The 25,333-nt window shown below is 37.3% G+C and overlaps 1 protein-coding gene across 3 annotated transcripts in view; it reads right to left on the bottom strand.

Moving 5' to 3' along the window:
• PARD3B (par-3 family cell polarity regulator beta) overlaps window positions 1-25,333 on the bottom strand; it is a 1,015,886-nt gene that overhangs the window by 516,440 nt on the left and 474,113 nt on the right. For all 3 annotated transcript variants that reach the window (XM_045480900.1, XM_045480902.1, XM_045480901.1), the window contains exon 4: window positions 21,979-22,088. In XM_045480900.1, the coding sequence (XP_045336856.1) occupies window positions 21,979-22,088 (110 nt within the window). The remainder of the gene's footprint in view (window positions 1-21,978; window positions 22,089-25,333) is intronic.

Here is a 25,333-nt window from a genome sequence, read left to right as displayed (position 1 = left end):
TAAAAGCTTCTCTACTCATTCTGTGACGCTTACAGAAGGTGTGTGAAGCATAAGCCAAACCAAACTTGAAATACAGACTATCTCAGTTACATTGATGATAAAATCCTAAGTGAAAGACAAGCAAGTTGAATTCAGCAATATATGAAACACAGTGCATCACGGCCAAAGAGGCTTTCTCATGGGAATGCAAAGGCTGGACAGCAGAAAATGTGTTAATGAAATACATAACTTTCAGAGATTAAAGGGAAAAATTATCATCTAAATATACATAGAAATAACATTCAATACGCAATGTACATTAATTATTTTGAATGGCACTGCAATACCAAAAACTAATATAAAAATAGGTCATACCTCATACCACTTAAAAGTTGATAGATGAATTAAAGTCTTAAATATGAAAAATAAACCTTAAATATTCTCAGAAAGCATAATAGTGGAAAATATCATTTGACTGAGGATAGGAAATTATTCCTCACAACTCACAACTGAGTCATTTTGACTCAGGATAGGAAATTATTTCTTTAACATAAACACAGAACAACAATAAAACTAATAAACATACATATATTAAAATTTAAAACCTATCTATAATAAAATAAATAAGCCAAGGCAAATAAGATAAGCCATAGACTAGGAAAGATATTTCCAATGCCTGTAACTAAAGAAAAAACCAAAACACAAAAAAGCAGCCTGGTATTCAGAATGAGAGTAAGAAAACACAATAAAGGAAAATGGATGCCAAGTAGTCTTTGACGAACTGAGAGAAGAATCTTGGTTTTTTTATTAAGATCATTCATCTTATTTTCCTTCCAGTAAGAACAACCAGTGTTTTTCAGGCGTACAACTGCCCCGCCCTTTATACACTGCTTGGGATTCAAAAGTAAGCTAACCCCAAGCCAGTTTCAACTCTTTCAGTGTTTTCTTGGCCACTTGAGGGGGATGAAAAACTGAAAATAAAAGTTAGACACACTCCTTAAAATCAAATGACTTAAAACTAAAGAAAAGCTTTAAATGTGAAAAAATAAAAAGTACAGAAACATGTTTTCTCATTACACATTTTTACACTGGAAGGTAAGATCATTGATGATTTCCAAATGTGTCCTATCAATTTATGTTCCTAGCAGTATTTTATGAGAACACCTATTTTAATCCTCTCATCTTCTTCATTTTACAGATGAAGAAACTATCCCTGGGGAGTCAGGTAACTTCTCCAAGGCCACTGTGACCAAAAGGGGGCGACTCCCAGTTCCTAACCACAACACCTTTGCTGGTATTGTTTAACTTGAACACAGTGTATTCATGTAGAAATAGTCAAATGATCTGTGGCGTGGAGTTTTTTATTTCGCTGGTCCCTCCACCCAGCTTTCCATAAATGTCAGAATACCTATCTTAACTGCTTTACCAGAAACAAATTTCTCTTCATGCTTGATGTTAACCATGCAACCAAATGTCAGAACTCCTGCCGGACGAAGAAATGCTAAAAGGGCATGTTGTTCTGTTCAACTCAATCAGATTAAGATTAGTGCCTCCGCCAAACAGAGAGAATAATATGCACAGAATCTTTGGGGGAAACTTTATCTGTTCTTACATGAGGTGGACGTCACTTAAACTTGAGATACGTTAACTTTTCTAGACCCAAGGGAGTCTGTCTCCTAAATTATTGCTTCTGTGACTGAGACAAAACTTCTTTTTCTAGGGAGATGCTCAGGCGGTCGTTTTCTCCTTGTCTACTTACTCACTGAGGCTGATGATACTAAATATGATATATTGAAAGGAAAATGAAAATACATGCTCGTGTCTTAAAAAACATATCATGTCGGGGTTCCTTCATGGTCACGTTAAATTGTCCTATGTTTTAACAAGTCCTTTGTGTATCACCCACCACTCCTTTCCCCTTCAACAGAAGGTCTGTCCCTCCTCCTTCCATTTTTTTTATAACTTCACAATTTCATACAAAATGTTACAGCTAATTTGTTTTTCACAACTCCAGGATGTTTACTAATTTGTCAAAGATACTGTGTTTTTTTTTTTTTTTTTACTCTACTTGCCACATCTTTAAATAAATTCATGGAGATTATGTTTCTAAGAGTCTCTCCCACCTCCACACGAGTGCTAAAAAACTGACCACATCTCCTGGTGCTCAAGCAGCTTGTCCTCCACACGCAAGATCCAATCTCTATAACCTACATTTCACACCATTCTCCCATTGGAGATTGCATATCATCAAGGGAACTTGTTTACTCTGAAGATTCCCTGGACCTTACTCTCAAAGATTCTGATTCAACAGACTGGGTGTAACTCAGGAATTGGCATTTTTGCAAACTCCTCAGGTGTTTCTAAGGTGAATGGCCTTTCGATTACTCTTTGAGAAACAGTGGATTCAGAATGGAGCTCTGCCCCATGAGATCTGCCTCTGTCCACACTCGACTTACATATCCTTGTTGGCATAAATTTGCTCACTGTATTCTCCATGCCAACCTAATGCTCATCCTTTCCTTAGAGCCCACATCAAGCCAACTTTCTCCTTAAAGCCTCCTTGACCACTCTGACACTGAGCTCTTCTTGCACTCGCTGCCATTACTGTGTGTTCATACTTGGCCTTGGCTCTGGGGATACCTCTACAGGAATGTTTGCCCAATCCTCCCCAGGCTGGAAACGGCTCTTCCCCCAATGGAACAATGCAGCAAATACCACAAACTACTTTCCTCCACCCCTCACTGCCATGGCTTGGTTTAAGCGGCCAATCAGACTTCTTTCCTGGAGCCTAGAAAAAGACTTAGTGCCTCTTTGTAGATGGGAAAACGAGAATTGTTAGTAGCAGACATATTTCCCCTGTGTTGAGAAAGCTGGTCTGCAGATAAGCAGAAATCTATGAAATAATGTAGCAGAGGCAATTACTTGAAACTCTGAGTTCAGTTTTTCCTGAATCCCAGCTGTATTTCTCACTTTCTAAGAAATGAATGTTCAACGTGCTCATAGATTACACTCAACTTTCTCAGAAAACAAAACAAAACAAACAAAACTCCTTATTTTTTTGGCTGAGCCATTTTATTTTTGACTGAGCCATTAAAAAATTTTTTTTTAACATTTATTCATTTTTGAGAGACAGAGAGAGACAGAACACGAGCAGGGGAAGGACAGAAAGAGAGGGAGACACAGAATCTGAAGTAGGCTCAGGCTCTGAGATATGAGCACAGAGCCTGACGCGGGGCCCGAACCCATGATCCACGAGATCATGACCTGAGCCAAAGTCAGATGCTCAACTGACTGAGCCACCCAGGCGCCCCACTGACTGAGCCATTTAAAATTGTTTTTAACGTTTATTTATTTTTGAGAAGAGAGAGACAGAGCATGAGTAGGGGAGGAGAGAGAAAGGGGGAGACACAGAATCTGAAACAGGATCCAGGCTCTGAGCTGTCAGCACAGAGCCCGACGCGGGGCTCCAACTCACGGACCACAAGATCATGACCTGAGTTGAAAGTTGGACGCTTAACTGACTGAGCCACCCAGGCACCCCAAGACTGAGTCATTTTAAATTGTACTGTTATCACTTGGAATTGAGAATCCAAGAAGGAATCCAATTTCCTTTTCAACCAATAGTACAACATGTTCTGCCCCCCTTTCCTCAACTGAAACAGGTTATCAGTGACTTCAAGGTTTGAACTCCTATTTCTTTGATTCCAAGGATCTCTACTTGTATCTTTGCTTATAAACTGATTAAAAGTTCTGGATGTTGGTTGGTAGAACACTCATCTTTCTCAACACAAACGTGAAGACTGGGAATTATTCTGTCCCTTGTCCAAGATCTGTGGATTATATTTCCTAAATGTTTCTGCCACGTATTAGCTTTATGACTGAGTAATTTGACCTTTACTTAATCTCTATGTGGCTCATTTCTTTATCAATAAGATGGGGGTATACAAAATGGTACCTACAGCACAAGACTGTTAGAAGGATTGCATAGAATAATATATTTGAAGCACTTAGAATGGTGACTGGCACAAAGTAAGGGTGTCTGTGGACACTTTGTCATTATTACTGAATTGATCACTGAGTTTATATGCATAATGGCATCATGATGTAATTCAGATCTATTCCTAAGTATTTTCTTATCCCTATGCTGGTCTTTGCAAAATTGAACCTGTAACTCCTTTACTTAATAAGATAAAAACAGAGAGGGAAGCAAACCATAAAAGACTCTTAAATACAGAGCACAAACTGAGGGTTGCTGGAGGGAAGGTGGGTGAAGATGAGTTAAATGGGGGATGGCCATTAAGAAGGGCACTTGCTGGAATGAGCACTGGGTGTTATATATAAGTGACAAATCACTGGGTTCTATCCTGAAGCCAAGAGTACACTGTATATTAAATAACTTTCATTTAAATAAAAAAAAAGAAAAAAACACATGAGTGTCTAACATGAAAGTCAAGCTCCTAGATGTGATGTGGATTATTCTTCAGGATTTGGCCCCTCCTCTCTCAGCACTCCTTCAGTAGGACCAAAGTATTTGTAACTCCTTAGGAAAACTACCCTATTTCTTGTATCCCTGTCTTTATTTTTGTTACCCTCTAGCTAAAATGCATTTTCCACAATTGGGCCTGGCTGCCTCCTGTTCATCCTGTATAGACGCCACATTTCCATAAAACTTTAACCCCTCAAGAATTATTTTCAAATTCCTGTTACTTTTCTACAGATTTTCGTTGTACACAGGATAATCACTGAACCTGCCATACTGTGTCGTAATCTCCATTTATGTCTGTACTTCTCCATGGATAAGGGAGAGAGACACGAATGAGAGTTCCATGGCAGGAAGCCCATGTTTTATTCAGCTTTCAATCCCCAGCACAAACCATGATACTTGGCACAATCTTTGTGAAATGAAGAAAGACATTATGAACGATTCTGCAGAGTCAACCCAAGATTACAGATGGAAGAGGTCAGAAAACTCATGGCCAAAAAATGGGAAAACATTAGGACAGCTTTACATAGACTTAATTTTCCACAATGGCCTCCAGATATAATATCAGTTGAGAATCACGTGATGTACTAAAACTATACAACATTTTTCTCCAAATAAGGCCAAAAGAATTTTATACTGAAATTGATGCATAGATTTATGGCTTTAAAATATTTGATTTTACATGTTATCTTTGATGCACCAATTTGAAAATTAGTATGAACTTTAGGACCAAAATGAGTCTGGCAATCCCTCAGGTGAATTGCTATAGGTTACATGATGCAATAAATCAATTTAACTACGTGTGGTAGATGCAAAACAAAGCATTCCATTCAGGAGTTTCCATCACGTGGGGTGTAGTCATACAAGGAATGGCTATCGTATGGTTTCACAATTTATCTATATACGTATTAAAGAAAACTAAAGAAAGAAAATCGAAGGAGCTCTGGGAAGAATATTTATTCTACTTGTTACTTTATGGAAAGTGCTTTGTGGATACTCAGTAAATCTACATCTGGTTCCAAATAAAAATTTTTCTGATATTCTTATTCTTCACAAAACCTGTAATGTCTAGTTCAGCTATTCACCAAAAGAGATCTAGAAATCTAAAAAGAATTCAGATTTTGACATTAAATGGTTACTTTGGTGGATTCTAAGATTACTTTCCCAAATATACACACATAATTAAATTTCATATTTTCAAGCTGTTACAGAAGCCCTGATCAGAGACTTAACTTGAACAACTATACTCTTTTCCAAACAAACTCCCTCCCTCACCATTGCCATCACATCTACAATGAAACAAGTTAGAAACTGACTTGGAGGGAATGAGTTTGAACTTAATATTAGTCTTTTAAAACACTAGTCTATGAAAAACTGATATTTTGTTCACTTTTTCTTTCCATTTGCTTATCCACTTTCATCCATTAAATATTTTTTTAAGTTTATTTATTTATTTTGAGAAAGAGAGAGACAGAGCACATGAGCAGTGTAGGGGCAGAGGGGGAGACACAGAATCCCAAGCAGACTCCATGCTGTCAGCACAGAGCCTAACATGGGGCTCGATCCCACAAACTGTGAGATCATGATGTGAGACAAAATCAACAGTTGCACACGCAACGGACTGAGCCACCCAGGTGCCCTTCATTCACTCATCCATTCAATAAGTTATTAAATACCTACTATGTGCTAAATGTTAGGTTACAAAAATAAAAAGTACATTCTCTGCCCCCAGTACACTTCCACCGTAGAGGAAGGAAGGGAACATACAAATAAAAATAAGTGTTCATGACACAGTTCATGGCAAGTATGGACCATTGCACTGAGGGGTTAAGGGGTAGAAAGAACTGAGGAGGGAAGAGTTGGGCCAAGAGCAGAATATTCCTGAATAGGGACCAGTGTATGATATGAGAAATGTGGATGCTGTGCTCTCCAGGTGTCTTGTGTCTGACCTCTGATATTTTGGTTCTACGTTAAATACTGCTTCCTTCAGTAATATTTTCATCTTGACCTGAACAAATGCCAAATTATACATTACTTTAAAAAATATTGCTGAAATGGTACCTAACTTTTGCCAGAAAGTAGGATTTGGGGAAAGGATTTAAAAGGAGGGTGGTGGTTTAGGCAAGTCTCAAAAAAGGAGAAGGTACCTTTGATGCACCCAAGTGTAAACGTGAATCAAGATAGAGGGCAGGAAGAGCAAGCCAGGGAAATGCCAAAGGGCAGGGACTTTCAGAAAACTGAAGGAAACGGTTAACAGGTTGAACCATTTGAAATTGCCCCATTTCTTAATAATCCCTCCTTTCCTATTTTCTTTTAGGTTTTCAATTTAAAAAATGTTTAGAACAAAGAGAACTAGTTAACAGCAACCGAGAAAATCCAGAGGAAATACTGCCTTAAGAATTTGACTTTGTCGTTGTTGTTATTTGGTTTTCAAATGAAAAGAACTTGCAAGGATCTCTTTAGGCAAAAAAAAAAAAAAAAAAAAAAAAAAAAAAAAAAAAAACACCCAACATACATTTAATGTTCAACTTTGGAATCAATATTTTTTTTCTAGCTGTGTGCTAAGTTCCTTCTCTAAATGAAAGCTAAACCTGATTAAATCCAGCTTTGAAAAAAGATTACTCTTAGAATTATTTCTATAGTCTAACTTATCCTCCTACCCTTTTCTCCTTTATGTATGGCACAAACCCAACACATATTTAACAAACACATATAGTACCTGCCATACCTTGTAAGAAGTTTTATAAATAATCCCTCATTTATTTTTCAATAAAACCCTAAGAGGTAAGTACTGTCATCATAACCATCTTATAGATGAGCAAAGTGAGACATAAAGGAGGGAATACTCGACACAAATCAGCCAGCTAGTCAGTGGCAGAACTAGACTTGAACCAGGCAGTCAAGCTTAAGAATACAAGTTAAGAATACAACTTAAGAATACACAAGAATATACAACTTAAGAATACACAAGAATATACAATTTAAGAATACAAGTTATTAACCACTATAGCCTGCTGTCCTACAGGGCCTACACCTCCCACCTACCACTCTAGGACCTTATGAAATAATAATACTTTGAATCCAAAGGATGAATATCCAGGCTGAATCTCATGGAACGTTATTTATCATTATTGCTTCCTCTGTTCCCTCTATGTCTTCTACAGACCTTACAGGCAGAAGTGTTTGCTACCCATTTCTGGGATGGTGTCCAGCTTCCAAGAAAAGTGCCTTTCTCTTCTAGAACTCACAAATAGTATTACAAGGATAAATTATAATAATAATGTCCTATGCACAATTTCATGTGGTCAAGCTCCAATCACAAAAGTTCCTTGTGGTTTCCCATCCTTTCATAGCCATGTTTTTCAACTCAAGCAGATGACTTTCTAGTTTCCAGACCCTGCATGGGTTCTTCATACATGACCCTAGTGAAACTGTCATCATAATTGAATTTCTTAATACTGGATTCACAACCATGATGTTAGTTAAGAAGCTAAAAATAAAAGCTGTGGCTAGCTCCAGTTTTTGTGTGCATGCATATTAATTTAAATCATTTCCCTTTAATTATATTTAACACACATTAAAAATTTGGTAATTATAAAAGACCTTTAATTATCAACATTCATTATTATCACTATTATTAACATACATTAAGCACCCACAGTCTGCTAAATGCTATACTCAAGATAAAAGGCATTAACCTTGCAATTCCACTGTGAGCAAGATAGAAGACAATCTTCTTCTTCCAGACAGAGAACAAAATTATACTTGCTTAACTTGACAAAGAGCCAATGGATGAGTCAAGGATAAAATCTAGCTATCTTAACCACTAGACAATTGGATAAACAAAGAATGGCTATAAAACTGTGCCACTTTAAGCACATCTGAATCTGTTCTTCCATAAGTGTTTTAATGCCTGCACGAAATTTTTTTGGTGGCAAAACTTTCTGCTTCATAGGAATACCTAAATTGTATAAACACTCAAGTCATTTGAGACCAACTTTACAGTATACACTTTGGCATCCAATAGAATGATACCATTTTTGGTGGAAAAATAAAGTGTGGCTATAAAATAATGAAATGATTTCTTTCTCCTTTCAGGAAGAGGCTCGCAAGCTGGCTTTGAAAGAAGTTTCAAATGAAGACTGCTCAAAGCTTTTGAGGAATGGCAACATCAATGGGACAGAGGTATGTACTCTAGGGTGCTACTTGCAAAGCTAACATTTGAGTGAAAAGAGGCTACGTTGGACTAAGACATATTTGAAGCAAAATGTCAGCACCTCTACTTAGTTATATAATCTGGAGTAAATAAGTTAACTTATTTGAGCCTTAGCTTCTTCACCTATACAACAGAGTGAATAGTGCCGAACTTGCAGATTTTTATTGGACAAAACAGTACATTTGAGTATATATAATAAAATGTTTGCAACTGACATGAACTTGGAGCTGAGCAAAGAAAGTCCCTGACTCCATGACATCCTGGGTACTATTATGTGGCTATCTGTTGTCAGTCTTAGCACGCAGATTAATGCTATTAAAACGGAAGTTAAATAATTAAATTGCTTCATGGTTTAAGTAGGCTATTATGCAATTGGAAAATGTATTGCATTTTTGTTTTGTTTTGTTTTGTTTTGTTTTGTAGAGACACAGAGAGAAAGTGGGGGAGGGGCAGAAGGAGAAGGAGAATCCCCAGCAGGCTCCACGCTCAGCACTGAGTCCAATGCAGGGCTCGATCTCACAACCCTGAGATCGTGACCTGAGCTGAAATCAAGAGTCGGATGCTCAACCAACTTAGCCACCCATGTGCCCCTTGCATTCTTTATACAAACCTTTTATAAGTAACCCCTGTTCTTTAGGCACAGCGCTATGTTCTGGGCACACAGAGGAAATGAGATCCACCCACAAGGGGCTCAAAGTCTAGTAAAGAGATATTAAATGTGGAAAGTGATAACATGAGGTAGAAAGAATTATAATAAAAATATGATAGTGTGCGTTGGGTAGGAAGCAGTTAATTCTGCCTGTAGCAGAAAGGGGTTAGGGAAGTATTAGTAAAGAAAGAGACCACAACACTGGGGTTTGAAAAAAACTGGATATGCACTATGGGAAAGAGGGCTGAATGGCAGTTGTCCTGTGCCTGGCAGAAACAACAGCTGGATGAAGACACGCAGACAGAAGCACTCAGCTTCTTTGAGAAACTGTACACAGTGTGTATGGTGTGTGCAGTGTGGTGTGGCTAGAGATGATGCTAAACATACAGGTTGGGGGGGGGTTAGGTTGTCAAAGGTCATGCCAAGAACTCAAAAGTAAACCCTGGCTAATGTGGTCAAATGATTTCAGACAAGGATACCAAGGCTATTCAATGGGGGAAAAGCAGTAAGCAACAAATGTTGCTGAAAAAACTGGATATCCACATGCAAAAAGAAAAAAAAAAAGGAAGGTGGACCTTTACCTCACACCATATACATAAAAATTAGCTCAAAGTAGGTCCACAGACCTCAACATAAGAGCTAAAACTCCACAACTCTTAGAAGAAAACATAGGGCAAGAGCTTCACAACACTGAAGTTGGCAATGATTTCTTGGGTAGGACACCGAAGACAAAAGCCACAAGAGCAACAAAGTAGAAAAACGGACATCACGAAAATGAAAAACTTTTGTGCACCAAAGGACGCTATTAACAGAGTGAAAAGGCAACCTACAGAATGGGAAAAACATGTGCAAATCATCCATATGGTAAAAGGTTCATATCCGCAATATATAGAGAATGCCTAAAACTCAACAACAAAAATGAAACCACCCAATTTAAAAAAGGGCAAAGAAAATGAATCCATGTTTCTCCAAGGGTATCTCTCCCTTTTTGAAAATTCATGTTATACCATTTTCCTCTTACAAAAGATCTATATTAGTATCTTTTTTCTCCAACCAAAAGAAATCCTTTTTATGAGAAACAGTGAAAATAGTGTTCAGTGTTTGTTTTGTAGCCAGCATGCACTACGGGGAGCTAGACTGGTGCCAGTCTTCCCTGGGAACGACACTGAGCATCAAGCTGCCGCAGCTTTCAACTGTGTCTGTGAGCATCTGTGTTTCATCATGATTTACAGTGGACAATCATTAGCAAGATGTGTCCTAAGGCATTAGAAACGCCCAGGGGGAGGGGCGACTGGGTGGCTCAGTTGGTTAAGCGTGGGACTTCAGCGTAGGTCATGATCTCGTGGTTCGTGAGTTCGAGCTCCGCGTCAGGCTCTGTGCTGACAGCTCAGAGCCTGAAGCCTGCTTCAGATTCTGTGTCTCCTTCTCTCTATGCTCCTTCCTCACTCACACTCTGTCTCTCTTTCTCTCTCTCAAAAATAAATACTAAATTTTTTTAAAAAAAGAAGAAAAGCCTAGGAGACATTATTTTTTGGGGTATTGGAATGCTCAAAATTTTCTCCATATAAACTAACGGTAATTGCTTTTGTGCTTCATGCCATTTTGGCTTACAAAAGGTTTTCATTGGAATACTCTACTTTTGATAGTGGGGGAAACCTGTATATAAATGGCTAAGAGGCACATGTAAAGATGCTGAACATCACTAGTCATTTGGGAGATCCAAATCAAGACTGTAAGATGCCACCTCATCCCGTGTTAACAGGTATGATGGATGGATACTATCTAAAAAAAAAAAAAAAAAAAAAAAGAAGAAAAAGAAAAAAAATAACAAGTGTTAGGATTTAGAGAGATTGGGAAGCCTTGGACGCTTGTTGGTGAGAATGTAAAATCGTATAGCTACCATGGAGAAGAGTATGGGGGTGCCTGGGTGGCTCAGTCGGTTAAGCACCTGACTTTGGCTCAGGTCATGGTCTCACAGTTCATGAGTTCGAGCCCCACATCAGGCTCTGTGCTGGTAGCTCAGAGCCTGGAGCCTGCTTTGGATTCTGTCTCTCCCTCTCTCTCTGCTCTTCCCTTGCTTGTGCTCTTTCTCTCTCAAAACTAAATAAATAAACATTAAAAAAAAAAAAAAAAAGAAGAGAGTATGGTGGCTCCTCCCCCAAATTTAAAATAATGATATGACCCAGCAATTCCATTTCTGAGTATATACCCCAAATAACTGAAAGCAGGGTCTGGAAGAGATATTTGTACACTCACATCCGTGGAAGCATTATTCACAATAGCTAAAAGATGAGACAACAAAAGTATATATCAGCTCGTGAATGGGTAAGTAAAATGTGATATATACATAAGATGGAATCTTATTCATTTATAAAAAGGAAGAAAATTCCTGCACAAGGTAACAACACAGATGAACCTTGAGAGCATTATGCTGAGTGAAACAAGCCAGACACCAAAGGACAAATACTGTGTGATTCCACTTACATGAAATACCTGGAACAGTCAAATTTATAGAAACAGAAAAATAGAGCAGTGGTTGCCAGGGCCTAGGGGAGAGGGCAGTGGGGAGTCACTATTTACAAAGTCCAGAAGTTCTGTTTGGGATGATGAAAATGTTCTGGAGATGGATAGTGGCCGATGGCTGCAGAACGATGGTGAATGTATTTAATGCCACTGAATTGTATGCTTAAAAATGATCACCATGTAAATTTTACGTTACATACATTTTACCACGCTGAAAGAGAAAATAACTTTATTCTCCTTTCTGTATTGCTTAGCAAGTATAGAGTTTTAGTTTTATCAGATGGAAAGAGTTCTGGAGATGGATGGCGGGATGGTTGCACAATATTATGAATGTACCTAGGGCCACTTAACTGTATACTTAAACATCAGTTAAGATGGGGGGTGGGGCGCCTGGTGGCTCAGTCAGTTGAGTGACTGGCTCTTGATTTTGGCTCAGGTAGTGATCCCAGGGTTGTGGGATCAAGCCCCACGTGGGGCTCCACAATGAGCATGGAGCCTGCTTAAGATTCTCCCTCTCTCTGTCTCTCTCTGTGCCCCTCCGCCCCTCTCCCCCACCCACACTCTCTCTAAAATAAAATTTTTAAAAGTTTTTAAAAAATTAAGCAAACATGGTTAAGATAGTAATTATTATATGTATTTTACCACAATAAACAAAAGTCCTACCAAGATCAAGAAATTCAAAATATATCCTGGAGGCATAGGAAATGGACAGTTGTTATAATGCAGGAGAGTGACATGGTCAAATTTTGTAAAAAGATTCAGATGTTTACAGGAATATAGTAATTTTATTCATGAAACAATAAGGAACCACCTCATACTAGTAAAAACCTCACTGGACAAATTAAATAACCCTTAACTAGACAATGCCTATATATCATGTGACTATTCAAATGACATTTTGACTTGATCAATGTGTGAACTTTTGATAGGTGTTCTAGATACGTGCTATCACACTACAGCAATATCAATTGCTTGGGATGCTTATTTGTTAATGTTTGGATCTTCATAGAACATAGGTGACTGTAAATTACATTTTATTTAAAAATTGATAAGTCATGGGTGGTCGACAGAGCAGTGAAATTAAAGGCACAGAAAAAGGGGACGATACAATTTCCTTAGAAGCATATCCATCAACTGTGACTTCTGAGGATTAAAAATCTGCCTTTTCCTTTTAAAGGGGGAATACTTCTTTACGATTTCTGCAACAAATGCCATTTATCCATTTCTTTGCTTAAAAAGGAGGGATTTTTGTAGGGAAAGAGGGCTGGAAAGTCAGTTGGGAAACATCAGGGCAATGTCAGTCTGAAAATCATCAGCCAGTTGCAAGTTAAAAAAGATTTGCTAAAAGTAGCAATGTTTTTACTGGTTCAAGTCTGTCAGAAGGCTTTGGATTCTCTAGTGCCTCACACTAGTAACTTCAAAACTAATGCATTCCAGATGTCCCTAGGATCATCTAATCAGACATCAAAAGCTGTATGGTGACAAGCTCACATGCTGCTTACGAGGACACTGTATGTTTCCACAAGCGTAAAACATACACAGTAGCTACTTTTAAAATGTGATTCATCTAAATCAGAATTCTATTTTAAAGTACAGAGGTATTAGGAAGGGCCCACCCTCCTGAGAAAGAACGAAGTCTTTTAAATGTCTGTACAGTGTCATTCTGTGACTAAAGTTTGAAAGGAAAAACCAAAATGAAACTTGCACTTCAGAAGAGTTTCTGTTGTGAGAAAAAAGAAATCCCCCATCAGAAGACATTTCTAAGAATCACACCACGCTCAAGGAAAAGAAAATCTTTTCCTCGCAATACCCATCATTTTACATCTTCCCAAGATAAACCCCCCATTAACCCTTTCCTTCCGTGCCATCAATTTTCAGTAACGTCTACAACGTGGAAAGCCCACACAGATCAGAACATAGAGAGGACGTGGTCTATACCTTTGAGTTTTCACTTGAGAGCAACATGATCTACTTGTACTTTAACCTTCAGATTTAAGTTGTGCTCTCTTCTACAGAATTTAGGTGTGCAGAGGTATGGGTGTGTGTTTTTATGCTGCTGCCTTTTTCTGTGTATTTGGCCTCTTAAACACACACACACCCCTTAATATTATTACCATGAACAATCAAAATAAATTTTGGTGTTTTGGATGGAAATACAACCTCTCTCCATGAACAATTATAAATACTGAGACATTAAAAGGAGATTTAAAGTTGCATTCATACCAGCAAAGTTAATTTACATCTGGAACCCTAAAGGTGCTGATCTTCATTCCTAAGAACAACAGAAGTTCATATAGGATTTCTATTTATTATTTCCTTTTAGTTACGTGAAATTTGAGGAAATCATGCACAATTTAAATAATTTTCTTAGGGTCACCAAGTCATTGCTGCAATCAGACTACAGGATCTTGACCATTAGGCTAAAGCTACTCTAAACATCATCTTTACCAAATTTTAAGCAACACTGTGAAATTACATCTGCCCATACTGCTAACACGAGATATTCATTAGTGTTTTTGCTAAGAAACACCTTGTAAACGTTCCCATACTCTTGAATTAATTCACATCCAGGTTTTTTTTTTCTCTTTTCTTCCAAATCACTTGAAACCAGAAGAACCTCTTAAAGAAGATGGAATAGGAGGAACATTTCGAAGGGGAAATCTGCAGATGTGGTGGGCGTACGAGAGGGATGCTGTCCAGACATTTCTAGTCTAATCAAGGATTTTCTAAATTCTTTGAACACAGTTATTAGAAAATTACAAAGCTATAACTGCCAAGATCATGAACTTCTTGATTCTAGAACTCACAGTTTTGTTGACAGAGATGCAGAGCTCAGATAATTGACTCCACTGCGTGCATATTAATTTCTATTCTCTGTTCATACATCAAGGGCGCAAAGTTAGGCTTTATTACATCCGTGCCTAGAATTATCAGTTTTTTTTTTCTCTTCTTATAATTTCTGTTCTTTCTGAGAGCCAATTACTATGTGAAATCACTGCTGGAACTGTAAAGAAATGAAGCGGTTCTCACAATTGAAACCACTGACCCAAACTGCTGGGTCAATACGCATTTTAATTCCAAGAATTTGTGTTTAAGCATCTCTCTCCCCTTGTCAACACAGGTAACACGTTGTCCCCAAACAGAAATTCTAAACTAAAGTTATTTAGGGAGTAAAACAATATGTTGAACAAATAATTTCACAATTTTCACATTACAATTCACATATTCGTTCATATCTATAAATATAGACACACAAGGATGCACATCTTTATGAGAGGTGTTAAAAGTTGTTGAATTCATTCTGTCCGTCTCAGAAGTAACAGCTTTAATCATCTGGTGATATATTTATGTGTCAGGCGTCGAGGCTTGAATACAAAAATGAACACACTGACTCAGGCCTCTGAGGAGCTCAGCCTTGTAGTAGACATGTAAACAAGTGGTTATATTTGGGTGAGATAAGAGCCAGTAGAGATGGTGCACATGGGAATTCCCTCTAGGGGCTTGGGAGGTGAGCACAGGGCAGACTAAAGGCAAAGGGCACTAATTCTGATCCTTAAAATGTATTATTTGATCATTTGGTACTTGCTCGCAGATTGCGAGCGTTGCTTAATTGCTTTAGATCTGGTTGGTCATCATGACCAGTTTGTAAGTTTCCTGAGGACAGGAACCATGTCTTATGCTTTCCAGATGGCACAGAGCAGAGGTCTTGGACATCTAAGGGATTAATTAATTTATGTTGACATGAAAGCAAAATTCACTCAATTTTCATTATGTGCAGATCAATCTAAACAGCAAAAGACGACATGTCATGGTTATTTCTTTAATATCTGAAACTTCTGAATAGCTATACATCTTTTAGACTTTTCGATTCTGGACTAGACCGAAGAAGAATGATTAGGCAGTATACCCCTAAACAGGGATCACATTTCCCAGGTTCCTTTATTAGTCACAGTACAGACATTCAGCCAATCCAATTTTTTTTTTTTTCACCAACCTCTGCAAGATTTGGTGAAAAATTCTATTGCAGAATAAATTAGGTTTCTGGATTTTCCCCACCTGGAACTCAAATCTTATAAACATGACTGCTTCAGAAATTAATCTGCCTAAACTTGCCAAACTAAGTAAACATTGGGCCCCATGAAATATTGGATGGCAGCTTTATCTCTTAAAAACAAGGCCATATGAAAACCATCGGTGCAATGTGTCTCCAAGCTTTGGTCTTATCAGCGCACAGCGTGAACAGCTGGAGTTACAAACACCAGGACTATTATTAAATCACTGTGTCAGGAAGGGGAAAAAAAAAGAAAAACCTTTTGTAGGTTTCAGTATCTCTAAATAACGCAATTATATATTACATGCTATTTCTCCCACCCTTTTGCTCATCAATATCCATCTCTCCTCATTGGAAGACAATGGATAGAGGCTTCCTTCCAATCTACATCAGTGCCTACAAAAATTACTTTATTTCACTGTTTCTATAGCTACTTAATTGCATATCTAATGAATAGAAAAACATGATTGGGTCATTCAAAATTATGAAGTTTCTGTTTCGGGTTTTGACAGTCAGAGACCTACAGTCAAAAGTTCTCTGCCATCTCTCACTGACAATTGATAATTTTAATCCTGAAATTTAAGCCACTTCAATTGCTCTGTAATATTTCAATGCTTTCTTCCATGGAGGTGAAAGCATTTAAACCAGAATCAGCATTGATGATGATTTCAACATATGTGATTGCACAAAGGAAAATCTCTCACGTCAATACTCCATTGGACTATCTGCAAAACACAAACAGAATGCTCCTATTGGACCCTGGAAATATTTCCTCTCTCTTGAAGCTACCTGCCACTATCTTTGCTGATAAAATACCAAAAACTCCAAAGAACCATCTCATCTCTATACACACAGGGCCACTGGAAACACCTCTCCCCAGGGTGTCTTCCTTTTACTTCCGATCTTACTCTTGCTTAGAATTGTGTTGTTACTCGCTGAAGAGTTATTGCTGACCTCTCACTGCAGCAATTCAAAAACCTATCTTGAATTTACATCCTATGTGTTGGATTGGAAAGGTGATAATAACATGAAACAGCCTTAATTATTTAATATTGGGGAGGTGGTAATTCCCACTCCACTTCTTAATCTCTATCATTCATCATATTCTGAGAATTGATGGTTTTCTCATGTTATTTCATCCTAAACCTGCAAACAAGTAGTTCTTGATTATTTTTTTTTCCTTTTAAAATTTGGCGATAGTCTCAAAAAAAAAAAAAAAAAAGAGTGATAGAGTCTCTTTCACGAAACACACATGCATGTGCAATGGGTGAAAGAATAAAACTCCAGAGTTAACAGACCCTCTGAGCTCATCATGGACTCCCAATTTAATAACCTCAATATTGCCATGTTATTTAAAAAAAATAAAACGTATATATTATGGATACAAACTTATAAAAGACAGACCAAGATTTTCTTAATTTATTTTGGTGATGCAAGACAAGTAACAGTTTTAGAACAAACAAAGTCATTTACTATCCGAGAACAGCCACAGCATTATAATTTTCAGGAATCCACTTTTTAATTTACTCACCCTGCAGGATCATTTTGCTTTAGGGGTTAAATGTGAAACTATAAACAGTCATTAAAACACAAAACAACCATAGTAGTTAACCGGATATTAAGAAAAAAATCACATCTGTTTTAGAGTTCTCTTCCACCCACAAATTCAGGAACATCAATTTCAAGAACCTGGTTTTATGGCATGCCCTTAAGCCAAGAACACCAGGTTACAATCAAGGCAAGAGAGGTAAGATATCCCATACGCAGACTCCCGCTATTACTTCTTGCCCCCAGGATTCTCTTTCTTTAATTCAAAAGCAGTCAGTAGAATTGGATTTTCTATTGCTTTGAAAGATAAACAGTCATTACAATTTGCACATTAATAATTATACTATTCTGATTAACTGATGGGTTTATGAAAAGAGAAAGAAAGAGAACAAGTTTCCATGCTGTTTAGCTGGTGGTACCCTAAGTAACCAATAGTGAGACTTGGTGGCTTTTCACTACACAAAATTTGAGTCTTGCAGAGGATCTGATTTTTCTAATTCAAAAGCTTTTTAAAATGTCACCTTCTCTGAGAGTGCACATCTTAAATAACCAATTTGTAATAATTTAACCAGTCAGAAAATAAGGGCAACTTTTCCAACTTTTCACAAACATGTATCTCTGGGCATCAAAGAAAGTTCTTCCCGCTATAGTAAGCCTAATGAAGTGCAAGTAAAAATAACAGTCATCAACTGTGGTTTTAAAGGCAATATTTCAACATAATCAAATGTGTCAAATATTCATCCTTACAGCTTTTTAAGCTGTGGGTTATAAGTAAGTTTCATTTCTTGGGAATGATTGAACATAACCCACTTGGGGCTCTGCCATCTGTGAATTACTTACATGTGAACACTCTGGTTAAGAGATGGAAATTTTGATTTTTTTTTTCCTTTGGATACTGAAATGCAATGCAATCGCACAGAGCTTTTTAAGCAATTATTTTTCATGTTAGTTGCACCAAGGCTGTATTATCACATACTCCCCATATTCATCATCACTTATTAAATCATAGGCATCAAGTATGGTACAGCTGAAGTTGTAGAACGATGGAATTTGAGAGATAGGAAAGAATCTACAGTCTCTAATTCTTCACTCCCTGGGCTCAGGCGCTTGCCACAAACACCCCTCTCTGCAGTGTGCTCTGATGTAAGAGTTGTGGTTGTGTTCCCATGGTTTCCTGGAAAGGCTTTCCTCTTATCACTGAGCAAACAATAAAAGTGACTATGGGGCTATATGTAGGGTGCCACATAATTTATCATCCATACATGGACACCTCTGAGAGTTAGTGGGGACACTATTAATAATTATGCCAGAACAAGGACTGCTCCAGGCAAACCTAATCATACTGTTACCCCAGAGATGATGTGCGACTCAAAGAACTTCTCCCAAGGGCCTCAAACCATTTCATTAATGCTATATCCAATTTTACTTCTGTCTGGAGCTGCTCCGTCCAATGGAAACAGAATGTGAACCAGAGATCTAGTTTTAAACTTTCTAGTAGCCATGCTTTAAAATGAAACAGGTGAAAATAAATCTTGATAATGTATTTAACTCAAACCAATATACCATAGTATTATTTCAATGTATAGTTAATATTAAAATTATTAGCAAGATCTTTTATATTCTATTTTTTATATTTCTTTTTAAGTTTATTTTCAGAGAGACAGAGAGAGAGATAAAGTGGGGGGGGGGGAGAACAAGTGGGGGAGGGGCAGAGAGAGAGAGGGAGAGAGAATCCCAAGCAGGCTCCACACTGTCAGTGCAGAGTCCAAGTGCAGAGACAGGGCTCGATCTCATGAACCATGAGATCATTACCTGACCTGAAATCAAGAGTTGGACACTCAATCGACTGAGCCACCCTGGTGCCCCACTCTTTTTTATATTTCTTTCTTTAGAACTCATTATACATGTTACAATCAAATTACATTTCTAGTGCTCAATAACCACACGTGGCCAGTGGCTATAATATTGGACAATGCAGGTCTCAACAGTCCATGAGTCAGGATACTCAGAAATAAATGAACGGAATTATAATACATTCACACACATGCCTTTTTCTTCTAGGTAAGAATAGACACACCTAAATGTCTTCCTTTACTAACTTTGCCTTTTCTGCACAGTAGGGCAGTTAACTGTTTCTTGCCTGGGGTGAACTAGACTTTGGAGCAGACAAACCTTTACGTGGTAGATCTCTTTTGGAGAACAGAGAGAATGCTCGTATTAGAAAAGGTGGGTAAATTGCTGAGAAATTCTAGAGCTTTTCCCAGACTAATATGCGTCTCGCATTCCAAAGTCCAACACACATGTACACTGAGAATCCTCCATGTATTTGACACTAGAAACAGAAAGATAAACAAGGCATATGTCTGTACCTTGGACTGTGAGGGCTTAACGTTTTCTTGGACATTATTTTACAGTTGAAGAAAGGGAAGGCTGTGTGTGATGCAGCAGTATTCTGTGGCGAGCCAAGGGCCAGACTCTATTCTTGGGGTCTCAGGTCTGCACTTCATCAGTCAAAGAGAACACTCAGAAAAGGAAGAGATGTGTTTTCCTTTTTACTGTTGATACATGCAGACTCAGCCACTGCTTGGTAACTCGTATACGGTTAGGGAAAAGGATGTGGGGCACCAGTCTTTCTTCTTGAATTGGGATTTGCATCTTTGCTAGTAATAATATACTCCCTCACCAAATACCTCAACTTAGAGCTCAATGGTATCACAGTTTGGTAAGAATATGGAATCTATCAGAAACATAATAGTCTTCATTTCCTGTAAGAAAGCAATAGTAAATATCTTTACTTGGTCTAAACACAGAGTGTAAGTGAAAAAAAAAAAAACACTGAACAAAATACTGGTGATTTTCTGCATGTGAATGATGGCAACACAATCTGATATACTCTAATTTGGGGGTATACTGACATTGTAAAAATAAGCAGTAAACTGTAACTTTTCTCATTATATAGCTTCCCTTCCTCCAATCCAATATGCTTGGGCTTAACACAGTCTCAATCAGTGTGTTAAACACACACACACACACACACATATACACACACAAACCCCACATATTGGTTCTGTTTATACTTACCATTAAGTAGAACACATATACCTGATTTCTATTAAAGTCATGTTCCATTAAATATGTTTCCTTAAAAGTTTGGTGGGGAAACATTACATCTAAAATATTTTCAGAACACTTGCTTCCTTGTTTACAAAAAGAACTATGCCAAAATACTGCCATAAACTTATTAGTAAATACTCAATGGTTTGCCATAGTGACTCCTACCTCATGTACTGGTTCTTAGCACTCATGGCACTGGTTCTTGATAAAAACATTTTACACCAGACTGGGAGAACCTGGTTAGCTTATTCAGCATCCTTCTGTACCTTGAAAACATTGCTTTTTTTCTTAAGGCACTGTCCACAGTGAGACTTAATATGGAGAAGAGCCTTGCTTTTAGGAAGCTTTTTAATATGACTATGTTATTGAAGACCACCTTTTGCAGTAACAGATAGCCATTAACCAAAATCTAAACCCCAGGCTATTTCAAAGAATGGGCCACAGTTACAACTCCTCAAAGTGACTCAGGATTTATCAGAAAGATCCATCAGTACCATATAAAAGGAGGACATTGTCTCTTCAGGAAACGATTCTCCATTTAACCTTTCAGCTGTTAAGCATGTCTTGTTATAAGCACTTCTGGTATATAATTTTATTTTTCTTTAATTTTGAATGCTGAGTTCTAGAAACCCAATACTGGTACCACATATACATGATATTGGTATCTTGAAACTACATGACCAGTCACCATGGCATGACTTCACAAAGCACTGCATTAACGCTGAAAATATATAAATTATATCCTTGGGTGTTACGAAGCAGGAAGAGGGAAATTCAACAGAGTAGCGTGCTGGTTAAGAGTATGACCTTTGGAGCCAAATCACCTGGGTTAAATTCTTGGCTCCTCTACTCACGCGCTGTGACTTTAGATTAATTACTAAACCTTCTTCTGCCTCAATTTCATTATCAGTAAGATGGACACATAAAATTGTACACACCATGATGTGGAAGTTTAAATGACTTAGGGTAAAGCACTTAAAAGAGTCCTTGGCACATAATTACTATTTTGTAAATAATAGCTATCACTAGAACTTCTATTCTAATGATAGCTCATACTACCTATTACTAACACTATATATATATATATATATACACACACACACATATATATGTTTCATATATATGTATATTCATATATTTCAATGGGAAATACATAAATATATATATATACACACACATATATATGTGTGTGTGTATATATATATATTTATATATATTTATATATATTTATTTATATATATATGTGTGTGTGTATATGTGTATATATATATATATATATATATATATATATATATTTATATATTTCCCATTGAAAGATCTCTAATGATCAACTTCTTAAGACTCCAAAGTCCTAGTTAGTCTATGGGTAAGGCACTTTGATCTTTCATTAGAAATGCAAACTCCAGGATACCTACTAGAGTAACAGGTTTCAGGCTCTGGCCACTGGATTGTGAAGCACTCAGCTGGGCGTCAGCAGGTGGGCCTGGCGCTGGGTCACTGCTTCTCCTCACCAGCAGTGGAGTGCCTGTAGGACAAAATAAGAGGTGAGAGGTCAACAGAACCCTGGGGAGAAGAGAGTGCATGGTACAATGCAATTTAATTAAAAAGGTTTACAACATGCTTTTATGTAAAAACATTCTATTTCTAAGGATGCTTGTAAATTAATCCATTTAATGATCTTTTGTCATCTATTTACAGACTGACACATGGAAAGAAAATCTTCCAACTCTCATCTTTCCTCACTTGCATTTCAAAACAAGCCATTGTACTTAACCAAGAACTATTAGGCAGTGCAGAAGTTGACCGTGTGCAATCTGAAACAGATCTAGAGAATATATCTGAGTATTAAAAAGAATGATTATCCAGCAGACAAGTGAAGAGATTCACATAGTCAGTGCAATTTGTTATTCAGTAGAGCTAGAAGTATAGTTATCCCTGCAATTTGGTGCTTCCCAAATCTTTTGAATGATGAAATACACTGAAATAAATTATTTGCTGGGTTATAGCATTAATGTCTATTTAAGTATACAAAGACATTGGTTCCATTCTCTTCCTTTTCTCCTAAAGTAGATAAAACTGATAAGGAAAATAAGTTACTTCTTCTAAAAATATATCTTGATTTCTTTTTAATTTAATGAAAGCTTCCACTATTAAATATTTGAGCCAGTTATTAAATTCTGTGAAAAGATCATACTATTAGAAAGTTCAAGTGAAATTCAACCTTAACAGAGCTAGCGGCCTAACTAGTCTGCCTGCAATTAGGCCTAAAATAATTTGTTTCATACAAAATTGGCCACTATGGAGGAAACTCTCAAAAAAAATCTTTTGTGGTCTAAAAATTGCTCTCATATAAAAATTAACTTTTTATTTGCATGCTTTGGGGAAAAAAGTAGAAAGCAGTAGAAATGCAATTCTCCATTTATCAATATTCTGAAAAATATTCCCCAAGTCTCTCAAGCTCTGGCTGTTTAAAATAACATTTTTCATATTCCATTTTAGATGGTGTGGTTACAAAAAGTGAATCCATTTTGAAGTTATTTACAAATCTGATTTTTGTATGTGTTCCAACATTTTTATCCTGTGTACAAAATATAGACGCTAACACCTTCCCTCTTTGTTCAGGTTCCTTTTATGCTTGCTTTTTTTTTTTTAATTAAAAAGCTTTTAATGTTTATTTATTTTGAGAGAGAGAGGGACAGAGTGTAAGCAGGGGAGGGGCATGGAGAGAGGGAGACAGAGAATCTGCAGCAGGATCCAGGCTCTGAGCTTTCAGCACAGAGCCCGACGTGGGGCTCGAACTCACAAGCCATGAGATCATGACCTGAGCCGAAGTCAGACGCTCAACTGACCGAACCACCCAGGCACCTCATCCTTGCTGTTTTTTTTTTAAAACTTCTTTTATAATAAGAAATTAGCAAGCTATTTAGAATGAAACACTATCCAAAATGTTTATAAATCCAACTTTATGTTCCATTATTTCTTTTTTATTGATAAACATTTCACTGCATTATTCCCTAATTCCTCCACATCCATCTACAAATTTTTTAAGCAAGTGACATAGCAATAGTTGTATGGCTGGCAACTGTGCTTGAATGAAACATTAAAGGAAAATAAGTGGAAGAGAAAGTATCATAAAATCTCAAGACAATAGAGTTCCAGTCCTGTAGCAGTATTTATTTTTCCGATTCAGCTGATCTGAATTACCATTAACATAAAATGGACAAATCATTCTAAATGTGATATCTTCAGAAGCAACCCATTATCCTTAAAATTAAAAAAGAGAATGGGGAAAACTCCATGAAACTCCAGTTTGTTTCTAAACATTTAATCCACACCAGGACACTGCATGCCAACAATCTCAAACTGGATTAAAAACAAAGCAAAAGCAAGTAAAACCAGCATGGGACACCAAGATCCAAAAGTAAGTTGATTTACAGACACAGAAATGGAAATTTTAGTGATTGACAGCTGCACTATTTTTCTAGCTGAGTCATACACATGTATATGAATATATATAGAATGTGTGTGTGTGCGTGTGTGTGTGTGAGAGAGAGAGAGAGAGAGGGAGAGAGAGAGACAGAGACAGAGAGAGACAGAGAGAGTGTGAGAGAGAGAGAAAGGGAGAGAGGGAGAAAAAGAGGGACAGGACAGCAAGACCTATTATTTTTTTTTGAGTAATAAATATATTTTTCTTAAAGCCACACTAGATAATTTTCATGCAGCTATAAGGCATAGTTGTGACTCTGCTTTCCATCAATGCCTGCTATTTTAATAAGAAAATGTTAAATTATTTAAGACATAATTCTATAACAATATGAATTTGAGTTTGTGCATTCAATCAGTAGGCCATAATATTATATGGTGTCTCCCAGAACAAGATAGTTCAGTGTTGTACCAGCGTACCCACTCTTTGGGACATTAACCAAAAAGACAAAACAAAACAAAACAAAAAACCCCAACAAAAACAATAACTAACACGGCTAGATCTTAAACATACTCTCAACTTATCAGGAGTAAGTTCTGTTGTTGTCTACTTTTTCTGGATCAGATACTTGAATGCCTTCTGGTGAGTCACCTTCTAGTTTTTCTTTGGCTGCCTTAATGTGTTAATACCAAGTATAAATCATTTTGTAAAGGAATTAATACGGAGCATATTTAAATATGAACTGTTACCTCAGAGAGTTTTAAACAACCCTTCCCTTGGCAACTGAAAATTCATTCTAAAACCAATTTTAAAACAAAATTTTAACACAAATTTAATATTTGTTTCTTTTTCATTGCCAAGCCTCATTTGAGGATGACTTCCAAGAACAGACTGAGCCACAACTTAAAGACAAAGACAGACACGTCCTAGTATAGAAAAGAAGACGAGTACTTTCAAGTCCTGGAGATGATGTGGGGAGAACCTTGGATAGAAGGCCCACCTTGCAGGCATGGCTACCCGGAATGAAAAGGAGACAACCACATCCAGTTTTATAGAATTTTCTGTGTGAGGGAAAAAGTAAATAAAATGTAACCTCTGCATCAAAGGAGCTTATAACCTAACAGGGAAGGTCAGACTCTAAGAACTATCATGTGTCTATGCAGTGGAGAAGACCGTGGGTTTTGAAGACAAAAAAAACTGGGCTTCACCTTTCCTGGCTCTGTGACATTGGGCTGCTTGATGACACAAACTCATCATTTAAAGCCTGGTGATAAAAACAGACCACAGAATTGATGGGAGGCTGAAAAAAAGGCAGGCAGGCATGGGACATGGTACTGTGCGGTCTG

This window comes from Leopardus geoffroyi, chromosome C1 (assembly GCF_018350155.1).
Source record: "Leopardus geoffroyi isolate Oge1 chromosome C1, O.geoffroyi_Oge1_pat1.0, whole genome shotgun sequence".
NCBI classification, from domain to species: domain Eukaryota; kingdom Metazoa; phylum Chordata; class Mammalia; order Carnivora; family Felidae; genus Leopardus; species Leopardus geoffroyi.
This window is presented reverse-complemented; position numbering and strand designations above follow the sequence as displayed.